This window comes from Neodiprion pinetum, chromosome 6 (genome assembly GCF_021155775.2).
Source record: "Neodiprion pinetum isolate iyNeoPine1 chromosome 6, iyNeoPine1.2, whole genome shotgun sequence".
Taxonomy (NCBI): domain Eukaryota; kingdom Metazoa; phylum Arthropoda; class Insecta; order Hymenoptera; family Diprionidae; genus Neodiprion; species Neodiprion pinetum.
Window position 1 is genome coordinate 8,285,468 of NC_060237.1, and position 17,487 is coordinate 8,302,954.

The following is a 17,487-nucleotide window of genomic DNA, read 5'->3' on the forward strand; positions in this document are numbered from 1 at the left end:
TCTATCGTTGTACTTGTGTTCATTGTTTCTCTGTTTCTTTTGCTTTCAATTTTGTTGGTTTGTTTTTGATTAGTTTAAGGTTTCTTGGTTGTATTTTATTTCCTAATGTAGTATTTTTGGTTTTCTCCTTTCTGAGACTCTTGTCTTCGTAATTTGTTTGACTTGTCTGAGACAGAGAATTCAAAATTGTCCAATATTGTCATGCACATTAATAAACACTGATACCGATACCCTCTTGTTTTTTATCACAGCTCAGGTGTAAAGTTTATTTCAAGTCTCTTAAAGTACCGCGGTATAATACATATAAATATCTATATATATATATATCTATATATATATATAGATGTATTCTATACATATATGCTTTTTTGATCGATCATTCGTTGGAAAATTTTAAAAAGGAAGAGTTAAATTGTAATAAAGTGCTAAAACTACCGTAACATGTACCTACATACATGGATATAATTAAATAAGGACAAATATAGGGCATGGTGTCGTGAATAAAATTAAGCATCGGAAAATGTATGACGGTTGGTAGTTAATTGCAGAGGTAATCGTTTCTGAGTAATTATAGAGAAGGGTAAAACAAACGGCGTTTGTACACCCGGCACGATGTCAACTCCTTTCTTCAATACTTTTAATTACTTTTCACCGTGTATATAACACAGTGTCGTTTTATTCTCTTCCACTCAGATGATGCTCGGAAATATTGCCCAGCTTCAGTTTCAGAGACTACTTATCCGTCTCTCTAATTTTGCGTGCAAACATTATTTTCCATGCTTATAGATACTGGCTGATTCTGAAATTTTCAACACCCTCGTTCTACTCGATGTTTCAGGAATTCAATGTCGCCAAGGAACAGCACGCCGTTCAGCCGTCGGCTGTTACGGAATCAGGTAAACCTTTTCACACTTTATATCAATAAATATTCTCCAGACGATAAACTCGTGTAGTGGCAATAATATGTCTTCGGAAAAGAGTACGCGAGTAACGAGTAATGCAGAAATGGAAAAGAAAATAAGATTACAAAGGTGGTTACGACAGATTTTCTCAAATTTATTTTAACTTCGTGTGTGATGATCAGAAATTGACGATTAAAATTTTATAGCAATAATTTCTCGTCGCTGCACACGGATGAGCTATTTAAATGAATTCAGGCTACTTTGAAAAAAGAAGTATTTTCACTAATCCTGATCTCAGGATAGTTTGATTCGATTTTTCAAATCTGCTGGTACTCGAATAAATAATTTTCTTTCCGTGAGAGCTAAATTTTTATTATAAAAACAGCTGTACACATTGATCGGAAACCCTGAACCGTAAAACATTCTAATTCCGTGAACTGACGAACCTGAAAAATATCTCTTCCAATTACAATATCCGTTCAACGTGACAAGGGCCGTGTTACTTCTCCCCAAAACGGTAGGTACAAAGAATCAACCCCACACGAGCTTTCCTCTCGCCTGATCCATCGATCATAATCGCGGAATGATTTCAATGGCCGGAAATTAACGAACGAAAATAATCGCTCCTTCAGGTGGCGGGCTGCCTCATCAGAGTCGCAGCTACCCTGGAGGGGGAGGAAGGCCGCTGGCGAGAACGCCATCCGTGAGCTCGCAAAGCTCGTTGGAGGGAGCATCTGGGTCCTCGGTTCACCGAGGCTCGTCTCCGCAGATCAGAGCTTTCGGTCCGGACGGTCGTCACTACCTTGACGCCGCCCACACCGCCTCTTCATACCCCCCGAGCAGGGGTTCGAGGTGATTAACACTTCACCCCGCTCTGTTTGCCGTATAAAATACACGTGGCTGCTACGGGCCCAGACAAGTTTCTACATACGGTTCATATCGTATTATACAACAGGGTGGTCCTTGTTTTGGACTTTTTCGAGACCCCGCCAACGAAACTGGTTCGAGATAAATAAATATTAATCTCCTTAAACACACAAGTATCTCTTTCAACTCTCACTGAGAGGAATTTTTAGTTCCGGTTACCGCTAGGTCCTAACTATTTTCATTTTTTAGATACAAAATGAAAATTAGTTTTCTAGCTGTTACCGGAAAGTCTGGTATCCGTTACTGTTCTTTCTCATCACGATCACTGTTGATATATTTTCTTGTAACTGTTGCGAAAATTTAACGCTTGTGCAACGATAAATCGGACGTTAAAGCCTTGTTTAACTAAAAAAAGTAGAGTAAACCGAACAAACTGATTTTTCGTTGCAATTACCAAAAAAGGATCGACAATAGCGCAAAATGGTTACGTGTACCTCGTTTTTCGTAATTCCAGCAATATTCAAACAGTTTTTTCGCGATACCTGCTTTACTGAATTTTTCTAGTTACTATAACAAATGAAATTCTTCTCAGTGCTCAACCCTAAACCCTAAACCCTCTCGAAAGGTCTGTCAAATTTGCCATTCGAAATATACACATTTTTACTCAATTTTTAGTACACGTATATTTGGTCGTTGGACTAACTATTATGAAAATATTTATAAGTGCAAGAAATCGATTGATCCTATAATATTTGATTAAAATATCAGCATCGTCGATGGAATATTTTGTGGCAATTGTAAGCTGGTATAAAACTCACAAAGAAGTCAAATTATAATTGGGTACAGCTGACTGATTTACTAACAATTTGTCCTGCGGAAAAATATACACTAAAACTGTGGTAAAATATGTGTGTTTTTTGTGTGACAAACTTCACGTAGAGATCTGAGGTTTGAAGGAGATTTTTATTTATTTATTTGAACCAATATGGGGCGCGGCCAAGTCAAAGATTAAAGACATCCAAAATGAAAACCACCCTACTGTACACAGCTTTTACCTCTTTTTTATTTTTTACTGTAACCGAAAAACATATTTATGGGTACTAGGCGAAAATGAGCTTGGTAGCTTTTTATACAAAATCCAGTATGTGTTAGTATCATTTTCGATTACGGTAATTATTGTCTTGTTACTATCGCGATGATTTAATCTTGGTACAACAGTCAGTTGATGACAAGGCCTTATTTACTGAGAAAATATGGTCAACCAAACCAACAGATTTAATGTTGCAATAACCAAGAAATGTGGTAGTGATAACTATAATCACATTACATTGTCAATTGTACGAGAGTTTCTTTTAATTCCAACAATATTTACACAGCTATTACAACAATAACCGTTTGACCAGAATTTTCTGGATTTCTGGTAACTTCAATAATGAAATTTTTCTTTGTCCTGTCAGCCTTTAACGACCGAGTAAGGTGTCTCTTATTTTAGCATTATCATAGCCCGTGCGTATCACTTATGTAAAATCGTCACAGCCAACGTAATTCCACAGGAAATTTACACCGAACAAAACAGTTTCCCCAAACTTATTTTTTTCATGCGAGAATTGGAACGTTGGAAAATTCATACCTAAAGATTTGTTGACAGTGCATTCTTGCGTAAAACAAACATTAATTTTCGATATCTGTGTTCGGAATTGCATATTGTAGAATTACGCTAACTGTAAGTTTTTTCGATCAACGATGATTAGGCACTAATAATAATCAAAATAAGTTACGTTTTACTCGCTCGGTAACGACAGACAATAGCATTCTATTACAGGGGTATATACGAATAGAACGTTGAAGAGGTGGTTGAATCTTGGGAATTTATAACTCGGTAATTAATTATTCGATTCGATCAGAGTTCGATTTGTTCGAAACTACGTGGATCAAGTTTCATTCGAATTTAATTTTTAATAAAATCAATTAACGAACAGCATTGTTATTGACTATTACAACGTCAACCATTTCGCTCGATGACATGTTTTGCGATTTTCAGGATATCTCGGAAACAGTTCAATCGATTTATATCAAATTCGGTGACAGATTCTTGGGCACTTTGCCAAGATTTCATTTTTTTTCAAAATAAAATGACTGTTGTTCGAAGATGGAAGTCGATTTTCAGTAAAAAATTTATGCGTTTGTTATTTAATTACGAAAAAATGTGTTTATCATTAAGAAAAAAAAAAAAAAAACAAACAACAAGAATAGTGATCGTAGCAAAGAGGATAAGTTATGGGAAAATATAACTGTCACCAAATTTGAAGCAAATCGACTCGAGCCTTTTTTACAGCATCGTAGGCACCGCAAAACACGTCAAAGAACGAATTGGCTTACGTTATTGTTGATAAAAATGCTTCCCGTTGATCGGCTGTAATTTAAAAAGATTCAAGTGAAGCGATCGATCTGCTTACTTTTGAATAAAATTCCCAAAATTGACCCACTTTATTCGCCCGTATAAAACCCTCACAAGTGCTCGCCTCTGCGCCCGCTTGCGATAAAGCGCAAGGTTCTAAGGTCCTCCTCTTAGGTCGCCATCTCCTGCCCGCGCCGCATCCTTGGACGCCCGGAGCGCCAGTCCTGCAAGCTGCTGCGGCAGCGGCGCCCTTAGCGGAACCGCATCGCCCTCGCAAAGCTCCCTCGTGTCTTTAGCCACCATCACGAGTTCATCCGTGTCCTGCGGATCGGCAGGAGTCGCCCACAGAGCTCGGTGTCTCTCGCCTCTTCTCATTCCACCCCCGAGAGTATCCGGAAGGTAAATATTATACAACAGGGGTTCACCCCCGTTAAGGGATGAACCTGCCTTTGGTTCCTTGAAAGTAAGTGGTTTCCGCGAATTTTTTCGACAAGGAAAAATTGAATGGATATTTTTTTAAACTATGAAGATATTTTATTACCAGTTTGAACCACATATGGTAATTTTTTCAACTCATTTGAATCATAGTTGATCGAGTTATTAACTACGTTTCAAAGCAGGTCTTCGTTCGCGTTGGCAATTTAATTCGTACACTCTGGAGGTCGCAATTTTCATCTGAAATCAACGAAACTGAATTTTTTTCATCGTTCGGATTATTTCTGATAACATTAATCTAAATCTACCCATTAGAGTCGAAAGTTTAATGTTTTACACGTGTTTTAAAAAGATGGTGTCATTTTTGACAATTGTTTTTAATAGAATTTTGAAATCCGAAGTGGGAACTTTAAACAACGCAATTACCACAACGGCATGTTCATGTTCTCAGAAATAATCTAAACAATGAAAAAAATTCAGTTCCGTTGGTTTCAGACCAGAACTGCGAACTCCAGAATCTACGCATTAAATTGCCAACAGGAGGACGTAGTTAATAACTCGACCAAATATCGTACAAATGACTTGAAAAAATTACCATGTGTGGTTCAAACTGGTAATAAAAGATCGTCAGAGTTTAAAAAATATCCATTCAATTTTTCCTTGTCGAAAAAATTCTCGAACACCACTTACTTTTCGGCTTACTAAGCTGGGTTCCTCCCGTTAATCAATCGATTCGGAGCTGAAGCTTGCACGCAATCCTGAAAGGAAATTTTCTCTTAATCATCGTTTATCAATGGACGTATTACTGCGTACCGAGCGTTGTGTCAAAAAATTCTTACACGCCGTACAAAATTCTCCACCCCCGTGCCTTGCGGCTTTCGGCAGAGATCGGCATTCGCCGGTTTACACCCTTGTTATCATACACTGAGAGAAATTTTTAGTTCCGGTTACCGCTCAGTCCTTAAATATTTTCATTTTTTATCACAATCGAAAAATATAGTTCAAGGTACAAAATGAAAATTAGTTTTCCAGCTGTTACCGGAAAGTCTAGTATCCGTTACTATTCTTTCTCAGTATGATCGCTGTTGCTATATTTTCTTGTAACCGTTGCGAAAATTTAACGCTTTTGCAACAATAAATCGATGTTAAAACCTTATTTAACTAAAAAAGTAGAGTATACCGAAGAAACTGATTTAGCGTTGAAATTACCAAAAAAGGATCGACAATAGCGCGAAATGGTTAGGCGTACCTCGTTTTTCGTAATTTCAACAATATTCAAACAGTTTTTTTAACGATACCTGTTTTACTCAATTTTTCTCAGTGTACAGCTTCATACTCTTGACAAATTTTACAGCGACACAGGTCCCACGCTACCTACTTCACCCCTCGGCTCTCTGCAACCGGATCTTTACCCCCGCAGGGATGGTCCGCTACTCATCGATACGCGCAGGTTTGAAACTTTCTTCGAATTACGATTACTGAAAGTTCGTGAACAGTGTCGATGGACTTACTAGATCAAACCAGACCACGAGCAAACCGAGTACAAGAATGCGTTGCCTGGTTTGAATAGATCGTTTTTCAGGGTGTAGCAATTGGCCACGTATACCAACGCGTCCTAAGGTGAAACCATTCCCCCTCGACTGAATTCAAATTTAATTTTCGATTCATGTCACGTGTAAATATGTAATATGAACGAAATGAAACGTTTATTAATATATACGAGGCTGGAAATTCACATGAACATGGACAGTAATTCATGCGGAATATATAACGTTTTTCACAGAATATAACGAAATAAAGTGAGATACAAGAGAATTTCAGAAAATTTTATAGAACCCCAAGAAGGGTAGGTTTTTCAAAAAAAACTTGAGTAAAAACCAACAATTAATCTGAAATGATAAGAGAAAAAATTTCAGAGAGACCCCATTCAAAATTGGAATATTGTCAATCACAAAAAAAAATGTCTATTTCTTAATAACCGACGATGAGTTTCAAACATCGAATCCCGTTCCAAAGCCAATCGCATTGCAGGTCCGGACCCAGTCTAGGCAGACTTCACCTGCGTCTACAGTACGACTTTGACAGATCGGACCTGAACGTTCACCTGATCGAAGCGCACGATTTAGCGGGCAGTGATCAGGGTGGATTCAACGATCCATACGTGAAATTGACCCTGAATCCCGAGGTGGACACGAGGAAGAGGCAGACCTCGGTCTACCGTGACAACCCGAATCCCTTCTTTGACGAACACTTCAAGTTTCCAGTGAGCTACGAGGAACTGCAGGACAAAACTCTCGTGCTACAGGCAATGATTTATTCCGCGATCGATTGTGTCATCCTGCTTGAAAATTATTCGATTAGCTACGTCACGTGTGTCTTTTTCCGCATTGTAGGTTTTCGACTATGACCGCTATTCGAGAAACGACGTTATTGGATCGGTCCGGGTGATGATGGACAGGTTGGAACTGGTGTCGTCGACGTCTTCGGTTGAGATTTGGGGCGAAATCGCCCGTGAGAGAAAACCACCGGGAGAAAGACAGGAAGTACTGCTGTCTCTTTCCTATCTCTCAAAAGCAGAGCTGCTCACCGTTGCCATGCTGAAAGCTCGAAACCTGTTCCCTCCTCAGGTAAGGTGAAGCCATTCCTCAAGCTCAAAACTGGAAACAAATCGCGGAATCCAGCTTCTGATCGACGATCGTCAAGAACGATATCGCCAGGAAAAAAAACTGTAAGACAGACCGAACTTCAACTTATCATACATATTATCCGACAGGACAAAGAGTGTCTCGATCCACTTGTCAAAGTCTACCTTCTATCCGGAGGTACGAAAGTTAAGAAGAGAAAAACCAAAACCCAAAAGGGTACCAGAGATCCGGTTTGGAACGAGTCATTTTCCTTCAATGTTCCACAGTCGGCGATCTCCTCTTCGTCCATAGAGGTACGTTGTGTAATTATTATTCTCGATGCGTAAATCTGACCCAGGATCTGGAAACTTTGATCCATAGATCTGCGTGCTGGATTCGAACAGCGGAAACAACACGCCCGTTGGCATTTGCACCGTTGGTCCAGGATCGAACCTGGTCAGCGGCGACAAGGCCGACAGTTTGGGCCGAGATCATTGGCTTTTGGCGACCCAATCTCCGTCCAAGGCAATCGCCATGTGGCATCCGCTTCATTAGTACAACGTTGACGTAACTCAAGATACAGTCGCTAGTCGTACTAAAGAGAAACAAATACGCTATTAACTGTATTCAACGACGAGCATGTGGAGAAGAGGCATCATTGAAATTGTCCGAGGAGACCTAAAGAAAATACAGGAATTAATATCATCACGCATACTTATATTACACCCGATCGATTGACACGGCCTGTCTCAAATTATACATTATATATGACAACTGATTGATTCTTATTCGATTTAATGCCAATTCATTCTATCAAATAATTTCGGCAAGTATATTATATACATATATACATTTTTCATGCAAATTTGACGCATTTATAGAGAGAAAATAAATAAATCTCCCAACAGGTAGACTGATGAAGATGAAGCAAATTAAAGACGTAAGGGAAGCTTGTTTATTCTTTTTTCTTTCAATTTTTGTATACAGAACCTTGGATTTTTGTTTCTCACTTAGGACAAATCATAGAGAGACAAAAGTTTACAATGTATTCATCCGATTGCACACCGCACCAACGAAGAGAACCGTCAATTAGAATTTGAAATGTATATTTGTTAAATAAATGACGATTACGCGTATGCGATTGTTATAGGTATGGTCAGGCAAACAAAGTACAAGAATATATGTAGGGACAAGAAAAATAAGAGGAGTCGACGCACGTAACATATGTAATATGTACATACCTACGACGCGAGAAAGAATATACGATTATACATATACATATAATATGCGTCCAATTAAACCCGAAACAGGTCTCAAATTATAAATATATATAACGAATGAAACAACATTATTATGATGTATAAATAGACGAATGAATTAAAATATACACAAATATGAATATAAATATATAATTATATGATGTACGGTATATAAGCGGTTATAAGTTAATAGAAAATTTGGAAAATTATACAAAAAATAAAAGGCCTACTTAATGCGGACCGTACAATTTTCATGAATTGTGGCCTGGTAATTATGTCTTATTGAATGTTTTATATAATATATATATATATAACATTGATAGTAAAATATGAAAAATAATTATTAAAAGAGCGAAACAAAATGGAAAGAAGAAGAAGAAAAAATAGAACAACAACACTTTGCGCTCGAAATTCTAACTAAATTATTGTACGTATACACAGGGATAAAGCAAAGCAACATAAAAATGCATGATCTATAATATATATTGCGATGTAAACTAATCGTGAATATGAATATTGTATATGTATATTATACACGTACGAAGTATTATAGTGATATTTCAATCAGGTATAATGATTGATGTATGCCCCCCATAAGGATTTAATAATGTTCGATCAAAAGTATAATTCAAATACATTAGCATGAAATTAATTATGTCGTTATTGAGAGATACGTTGAATAATATCATTTATTCTCGTCGTTGGTTCAAAAAAAATTTCAAATTAAATTTAAAAAAGAAGATATATTTCACGTGGAAAAACACTAAACCTCAAGCTCCAGTTTCAAACTGTGTACAGTGTGACTTAAGTCTAATATACATTACATGATACTTTTTACCTTATCGTTAACGAAAACTTGCGTGACCAAAATCCGACATATCGCGATTGATATACAATTTTCAATCAAACATTGACGTTCATTCAGCTTATGTTCTGAACAAAAAGAAAATTAAGAAAAAAAAAAAAAAAAAAACGGAAAAAAACGAAACAAATAAACAGTTCAATGTTATGTAATTATGGAAATCCATTATACCGTAGCAATATACAAATATACGTCGATTGCATTTACCGAATCGTATTATTGAATATATCGATTCTATGATACATCATATGATACATATTATACAGAGTTTCCATTTCAATTAATCCGCTTTGATAGTTCTCTAAGTAATGGACATTCGGACAGATTTTACAAATAAAATTTGCCTCATTTTCATGGGGGGAAAATCAATTGAATTTGTCTACTTCGACATACTTTGGTCATTTCGAAACTTTTTATATTATCTCAACGGAACTATCTTATTTTATCGATCTGTTTTATCACTTAAATTAAGCTGATGCAGCGGACGGTAACAATTTATTGACGCAAAAAGCTAGAAGAAGTAAACCCTTTCCAAAAACAGTAATGAGGATTAAGTTAATTTTCATTGAAAAAAATGATACGTTTTCATTATTATTCAAACTACGAATCCGTATTCATAATTTTCAAGCTTACTTTGACAGACCTTTTTTCAAGTATGGTATGAAAAAAACTGAATCTCTTTAAAATATCCGAAGAACATTGGCGTAAAGATATTTAAAACCATCGCCACGGCCAGCAACTTTTATTTGAAACTACATTTTTCGGTACTTTGGTAAGTTTTGAAGACATGCTCGTAGCAGGTTTGTTAAAGTCGGACACCCTATATACAGAGCATCCCGTTTTAAATTACTCATTCTCATTTTTAGAAAACAGAGAATAAGTGAAATGGTGAATAAAGTCTTATGCACAAACTGAAGGATTCCAAGGGCGACTGCAAAATTGCAATATCATCTGATTGAAGATACTTTAATACTTACATATAACTCAATTTATACTCTCGAGAAGTTGCAGGTGGCCATTTCTCGAAATGTTTTACATAAATTCCCTATTTTTTTTTCACGCAACTTGTAACTGCAAACAATTTCAAGTTACGAAGTGGGTGGAATTAGCTGAAATTCAACTTGACTGCAACCAAGAGTTTCATTAGAAATCGATTTTTGTTGAAAATAACGGTGAATACTAAAATTATCCGAAAGCGTGTCACCTATACAAAAATTATGATACTAATGCTGCCAAATTTTGTACCCTTACCTCACAAACTTTTCAACTTTCGTCCGAAACCTCTTCTCTGGGTGTCTCGTTTTATAATTTTCCAAATTTCCTAATGGGTAATTGAAAATAGGACACTCTGTGTATATACGACGTCTGTGCTAGAGCATATTAAAATATTACGATTAACTATATATATATATATATATATATATATACATGTCTATTACCAAAAAAGAGCTAATGTTAATGTTATTCAGTTATTGAAAAATAAATATACAAATACATATAAATATATAACTATTTAAGAAAAACTATTGATATATTATACATATATATATATATATGTATATATATATATATTGACTACTGGGAGTAGTCAGAGACACCATATGACTCGATATGAGCATGGTCCGAATCGTACGCTTAAACTTATATAATATATTATTAATACACACAAATATATATATATCAGATATCTACAATGTTCTATATATACTTATGTACGGTGAAAATTTAATATATTATACACAGTGTTATATACGTATACATACAATATCTATATATATATGCAGAGCATACAGGTCGACCAAGAACTATCGTCCCACAGGCTACCAATTCGTTCCTCGTGAAAATCTGCGACTGAAACGTTTTTTACGTTCGATAGGAAATTTGTCGTTTGCGAATTACAGCCGTTTGAAATTTACCAATCCGGTAGCATCTTCAGGACAGCTGCCAAGTCCGTGATGATTAAATCACGATCCGCTAGCCTCGATTTCGGTCTGTTCTGAACCATGAGATTTTACTGGATTAGCCAATTTCAAACGACTGTAATTTTCAAACGACAAAATTCCTATGAGAAATAAAAAAAATTATCATTCTCAACCACAGATTTTCAGGCGGAACACGTTGATAGTATATGGAGCAGTATTCCTGGATCACCCTGTATAGATGTCTCTATACATTTATTAATAATTATACTGCTGGATACATGAATCAATAGAACTGTTTTGTCTGCAATTGTAAAGGCAAACCTCAAAATCCTATTCAATGTGTATGCATACACGTTATAAAATGTCAAACCCTAATTGTAGGAAACTAAGAATCAAATTATTCAGCACTTTAGCCAGACATAATTCTAAAAAGACTAGATTTCGTATTTTGGCTGTTAAAAATTTACACTAAAAGTAATTTCTGTAAAATTGTATTCCCATAATTGTCATCGCTATACATATATTATTGATTTCGACGAATTGAACATTTTCACTTTGCTCAGTGCACTAATTATACTTGCGCATATATACATTCGTATTTGAATATACGTAAATACATTATTATATATACTGGGTTATTTCAATGATGCGTCCCATAGGGACTACTAAATATAGGCAAATCAGGGTACAAGTTCACTCTGAGTAGCTCCTTGTTCTCTGATTTGCTTATAATTAGGAGTTTCTGTAGGGCGCAATACGGAAGTAACCCGGTATATTTACTCGTACGGAGAGGTGAAAAAAAAAAAAACCAAACAAACACATAATGTGTCCTAAATGTGATGTGCGTTTAATATTTTATTGTCACGTATCCCGAGTATAATATCGTCGTTTAAAAACAGTGAAATAAAGTTGTTTGCACAAATGTGACAGAATTTTAATCAATGTTAAAAAATCATGAGACTAATTCAGTTAATAGACAATCTTTGATTGTTGTGATGGAATCGAATTTCTTGCCGTAATTGTTACACGTTTGTAATTGGGCATAGGCATACCCACACATAGGGTACAACAGGTTTACGATGTGCTGTGAAATAATTTGCCAGATACAAAGTTTGTAATCAACTCACGAGTGGTAAGACGGAGATGCAAAACTGGCGAGAGCAATCCCGGTTCATCTGATTTCAGAACACAGCCACTATCGTATATTGGTGTAGCTTATCGCAATCTTCATTGTCAACAAATAAACATTAAATTTCTGTTCAGAAACGCAAACGCAAATAACATGCGGCAACTGGGCCGTTTGAAAAGTTTACTTACCCGCACAACTTAATTATAAGTTAGAACAAATACAGATATTTGGGTACAAAGTTAGAATCGATGAATATCAATTTACCAAGTACATAATTTACTTTCACTCACAAATCCGCAAATTCGTGCACCGTTTTCAATCGTCATGTGCACAAGAGTCGGGAAATCCAATGATTTCCAGTTCCTAAATAAGTCACTTTGGACAAGCTTATCGTTTCGATTTTGCCCAACGCGAATAGCCACGATTTTGACCAAATTGGACTTTTTGTCGAAGGATATTGATTTAAATATCTAATGGGTAGTTCAGTAATTGAAAATAAAATATTTGGTGCAAGTATCACGATGCTGGATGAATAAAATTAAACTTACGATTTCTTGTGGTCTATGAAAATCGCTGACGTGTTGTAACGTTAAGTCATATAAAACACCAAACGCGACGGATTTTGTTGTATTTTTTCGCCGGGTTCTTTTTATTGGATAGATAATTATTACATGTGTTATATTATTTACATTTCAAAATACAGAATTTACTTTTTTTATCAGATTGAGATTATCAGTGTCAACTATGTCCACAAAATCTTTGACACCAGGTGGTCGAACCGACAAGCAGATACTAGCTCCATTCTCGTGCCACCTTGTTTTCAGCTGAACACAGCAGCCCTTTCCTAAATTTGAACAGTCAGCATCAGTATTGTCAGTCTTGTTACTATAAACTTGGAAGTACAGTACATTGTATAAAATTTTTTAAATCTATTCCATTTTATAGAGGCCAAGCAGTACATTATAACTTTACCTAATTGGCCACGTTCATGAGCTGCGGCTAACTGATTGACAACACGCCGCTCCACCTCGTACTTAATAGACCTTGCGCCATAGTGGGTGTCGTATCCGTCTGCCAATACAGACTCCACTTCTCTATCCCACTTCAAGTCTACCATGTGTTTTTCGCGTGCTCTGACAGCCCATGCTTCTAGTTCCCTACTCACAAGCCGTATCAATTCTGATCTCGAAAATGGCAGGAAGTAAACGATTTCATTTATTCGTCCCAAGAATTCGTCTCTGCGAAAATGTGCTTTCAGTATAGGACGCACCTATGCAAAGCGAACGTAAGTGTATGGATGCAAAATGTTAAAGAATACAGTTTTGCACTGAGCATTTCATTTTCAATTTACTGACCACTCGATCCTTGAAGTTTCTAGATATTTCAATCTGCTCTGGCTCTTGGTCTTCGTCTGACTTTTTATCTAATCTCTGTGTTAGGACTCGCTCAGCCTCTGCACGGAGTTGCATCGCGTACTCAGCTATCTCCTCGCTAGCCAAGTTTGACGTCATCACAAATATCGCATCTTTACACTCTATTGTCTTACCTTTTCCATCAGTCAATCTACCCTGAAGGGTCAATTAATGATCAGAGACTTACTTTAATTGTCGGCTGTTAGCAACTAGGAGATTTTATAATTATGATGGTTATTATTTCAAACGTTTGGAGTAAAATTAAACTTGACGCACTCTCTCGTTTCATGTAACAGAATAATATTTCATAATCGAAATCGGAATTCAATTGTACCTCATCAAAAAGTTGTAGAAGAACTGTGAGGACATCGGGATGAGCTTTGTCCACTTCATCAAATAAGACAACTGCATTTGGACACTTTTTCAACAATTTTGTTAACTGACCACCATCATCGTGTCCGACGTATCTATAACATGAATATTCCAAAGTTTACAAATTGCATAGAAGGTCAAACTATTGAAATTTATCATCTTTACAATAAAATATGAATTTGGTTAGAACAATTTGTCAAATTGATATTTCTTTTGAGGTTCCTAATAATTCTGTTGTAATAATTTTTATAGCAGACTCTCCGTAACATCTTTGTCCCAGAGTTTTGAAAAAGTATGGTAAGTTAGACAGATAGCGGAATGGTGGTGCCATATATCCAGGCATGTTAACCTATGATACAGTCTAAGTAGTGAGTTAGCATGCACAAAATGCCCTATAAATACAAGAATAAGAGCTTTTATCGCATATTTATGTTTTACCATACCCTGGTGGTGCTCCTATTAGTTTAGCCATTTCATGTTTTTCTTGATACTCAGACATGTCGAGTCGGATGAATCCGTCTGGCTTATTGTGAATGTAAGCTGCTAATTGCTTTGCCAGTTCTGTTTTTCCAATACCCGATGACCCCAGGAACAGAAATACTAAAGGATGTTCCTCGTCGACCCACCCATTTTCTTTTCTTCTTATTGCTGGAAGATTGTATTCCATCAATTGAAGATATGTATGCCCACTTGATTACCAGCTTTTCAACATTTTTATAATTAATATATGATGTTTAAACAATTACTTACTTGAGGCAACTATAGATATAGGACCTTCTTGTCCTACAATATGTTGTTTCAATCTTTGTTCCAAGGGGAATCGCCTTCGCTCCTCGGCCTCCTGTCAATTACAAGTAAGTTGAAATAAAGTTAAAAATCTTGAATACTCGCGCAATACTTGCAATTAAAATATCATAATATTTGGTTCTACATTTGATTATTATTCCGTTTCCAAATTTTCAGGCCCAATAGTCTAGGAGAGATGGATCTAAGATTATGATCACGATCTCAAACTCAATTTTTAGACGAAAAATTTTACATTTACAAAATCTCAGGTCTAAATACTGCATAATTTGAATACATTGTATCTGTAGTGAGATGATTTAATAATGCGGTGTTCGTGCATATGTTGTAATTTGTGATTACACGATCCAAAGAGGTGGAATTGTAAGAATTAAGAAATATTCACTCCGGAAGAAAATTGAACATTGACTCGGTAAATTTGATTATTAAATATGATTTTCGTTGAGATTACTTTGTTTAAGATTAGGACACGAATGAAAAGTGTACCATTTGCTACTAAGTACATACCTTTCTTTTCAGTATTTCATCATACTTAAGAGCGTGCTTGATAAGGATTTCTTTCATCTCACCATCTCTAGCGTATTCAACGGCTCTATAACCAGATTCGTTTTCTATCGTTGGATTTGCTCCAGCATCTAATAAAGCCTGTACACACGCCATGGAATCAGCTAATACTGCGTAATGTAGAGCAGTAAAACCTTGGAAACTTGCTCTGTTATTCAAACGGTCAGAGAATTCTTCCTCGCGCTTCATAAGCACTTGAAAATAGAACAACATTATTAATTTGTCGATGCCGGTAGACCGCTAATTATTTTTTTTCATGAGTTTATCCCAGCGATTAATATCTAATTAAGTAATGATTAGTTCATGTTAATTAGCCAATGGTTTTGAAATTTTCAATGCCAAAGAACTCATTAATAATGTGAATTGCAAATTTAGTTTCATTATAAAGTGTACTCACCGTCCAGGGAATGTAATCCTTTTTCCAGAGCAGTTCTGTACACATTGACAAAACCATCGCCTGCGTTGGGATCAGCTCCTTTTTCCAGTAAGAACTTAACCGTATCGACTTGAGCATTAATTGCAGCAGTTTGCAGCGCGGTCCATCCTAAGGAATGCCTTGTATTCACATCAACACCTTCTGACAAGACCTGACATAATAGATTTTGTGATTTTGAAAATTTTATTTATTTTGGTGGAATTAATAATTAACAGAAGAAGCAATATTTTTGTACATACAAATTAACAACAACTACTTGTTACCTTTGATAAATCCAAACATTTTGTAAGTAACTTGCAAAGTTTCAAATCAATATTCAGTCAATTCGCTCTCAGAAAGAGAGAAAGTGGTTCGCTTACCTTTTTAAGTTCGGGTATGTTTCCAAACTTGGCTGCTCGCAGAAACCGTTTCTCTGTAAGATCAACTACGTATTGTTAATAAAATTTTCTGACGCGTATAGAGAATGAAATGAAAATGTAAAACTCACCTTTGGTGTGACCGGGAGATTCGCAGAGGGCTGCCACTAAACCGAACCCGCTTAAAAGTAGACCAAAATTTTTATAACCATGTTTTCCCGAGTGGCGGTTAGGTTTATCATTAGGTCTCGACAGATTATTTTTCGGCGTTAAAGAATGCGTGGAGAGAACAGAGTCTAGTAACTTGTAGATTGGATAAATGTGAGATATTCTTGATTTTGCTAAATATTGTGCATAACCTCTTCTATGCTGATATAAAGTGTCTCTGACTTTTCTGTTCTTGGTTATATTTAAAGAATTATTAAACAACATTTCGAAACTCTTTGAACATTTTATAAACGGATGAAATTTCGGGTTACACAGGTGTGACATTTTGATTAATTTTGACACTTATCGTTGTTTTATTTTTAATTTTTTTATTTTTTTGTTACTTGAACTTAAATAATATCACCGAATTATCTTGACAAATTAATTGCGTTACATCGTTAATTTTACGCGGGCGTCCATCGCGCTGGAATAGAATCGTTGCCATGGTGATGAGCTGCGAGAATCGACTGATGTAATCTGTGGAACCCTTTCAGAAGTAGTAATATTACCTGATATTACTCCATGGATATCAAATTAACTCTACGAAAATTATTCGGAAGCGCTATGTCGGCTACATTAATGAAATAAAACTAATGCCAAATATAATGCGGCAGCAGGGAAAACTTGTTTTTGAAACAAGTGTATTAGTTAACCTCAAATCTGATCGTGAATTTACGGCTTAATATTTACGAAATTGAAACGATAAACTGTTGGATGCATTGTACAGACTACACATTAATCTAAGATAATTTTACTGCTTGCAGTGTTAAACGCAGTGAGAAGCAGATGTGCAGTCTTTGACAGAGCGACAAAGATGCAAGATCGTTTTTTTTCTGCTGGCGGCATGTTAGAAGCTAATTTCGAAAAGCAGCGAGATACCTGCAAGACACTAGACACGGAATATTGAAAGAAGAAAGTTAATTTTTGTTTTGTTTCAT

The 17,487-nt window shown here is 36.0% G+C and overlaps 2 protein-coding genes across 8 annotated transcripts in view; one reads left to right on the forward strand and one right to left on the reverse strand.

Moving 5' to 3' along the window:
* The window catches only part of Sytbeta (Synaptotagmin beta), a 71,763-nt gene extending 57,795 nt beyond the window's left edge, over positions 1-13,968 (forward strand). For 5 of the 6 annotated variants that reach the window (XM_046633389.2, XM_046633386.2, XM_046633388.2 and 2 more), the window contains 8 exons: positions 839-896; positions 1,535-1,754; positions 4,342-4,566; positions 5,957-6,052; positions 6,634-6,907; positions 6,996-7,229; positions 7,376-7,540; positions 7,608-13,968. In XM_046633389.2, coding sequence (XP_046489345.1) covers positions 839-896; positions 1,535-1,754; positions 4,342-4,566; positions 5,957-6,052; positions 6,634-6,907; positions 6,996-7,229; positions 7,376-7,540; positions 7,608-7,781 — 1,446 coding nt within the window. In that variant the 3' untranslated portion in view covers positions 7,782-13,968. The remainder of the gene's footprint in view (positions 1-838; positions 897-1,534; positions 1,755-4,341; positions 4,567-5,956; positions 6,053-6,633; positions 6,908-6,995; positions 7,230-7,375; positions 7,541-7,607) is intronic. The other variant, XR_011177522.1, reaches the window with a different exon arrangement.
* On the reverse strand, positions 13,019-17,185 carry LOC124222430 (mitochondrial disaggregase). Of its 2 annotated transcripts, none has more exons than XM_046633383.2 (10): positions 16,474-17,185; positions 16,346-16,398; positions 15,948-16,137; positions 15,494-15,744; positions 14,933-15,023; positions 14,626-14,830; positions 14,145-14,277; positions 13,754-13,966; positions 13,371-13,668; positions 13,019-13,242 (listed from the first exon to the last, which is right to left on the reverse strand). In XM_046633383.2, the coding sequence occupies exons 1-10, from the start codon at positions 16,832-16,834 to the stop codon at positions 13,091-13,093; spliced, it is 1,947 nt and encodes a 648-aa protein (XP_046489339.1). In that variant the 5' UTR covers positions 16,835-17,185; the 3' UTR covers positions 13,019-13,090. The 2 variants fall into 2 exon arrangements, with proteins under 2 accessions (XP_046489339.1, XP_046489338.1); XM_046633382.2 differs by having other exon boundaries at positions 16,346-16,410; positions 16,474-17,182.
* Positions 17,186-17,487: the final 302 nt, after the last annotated feature.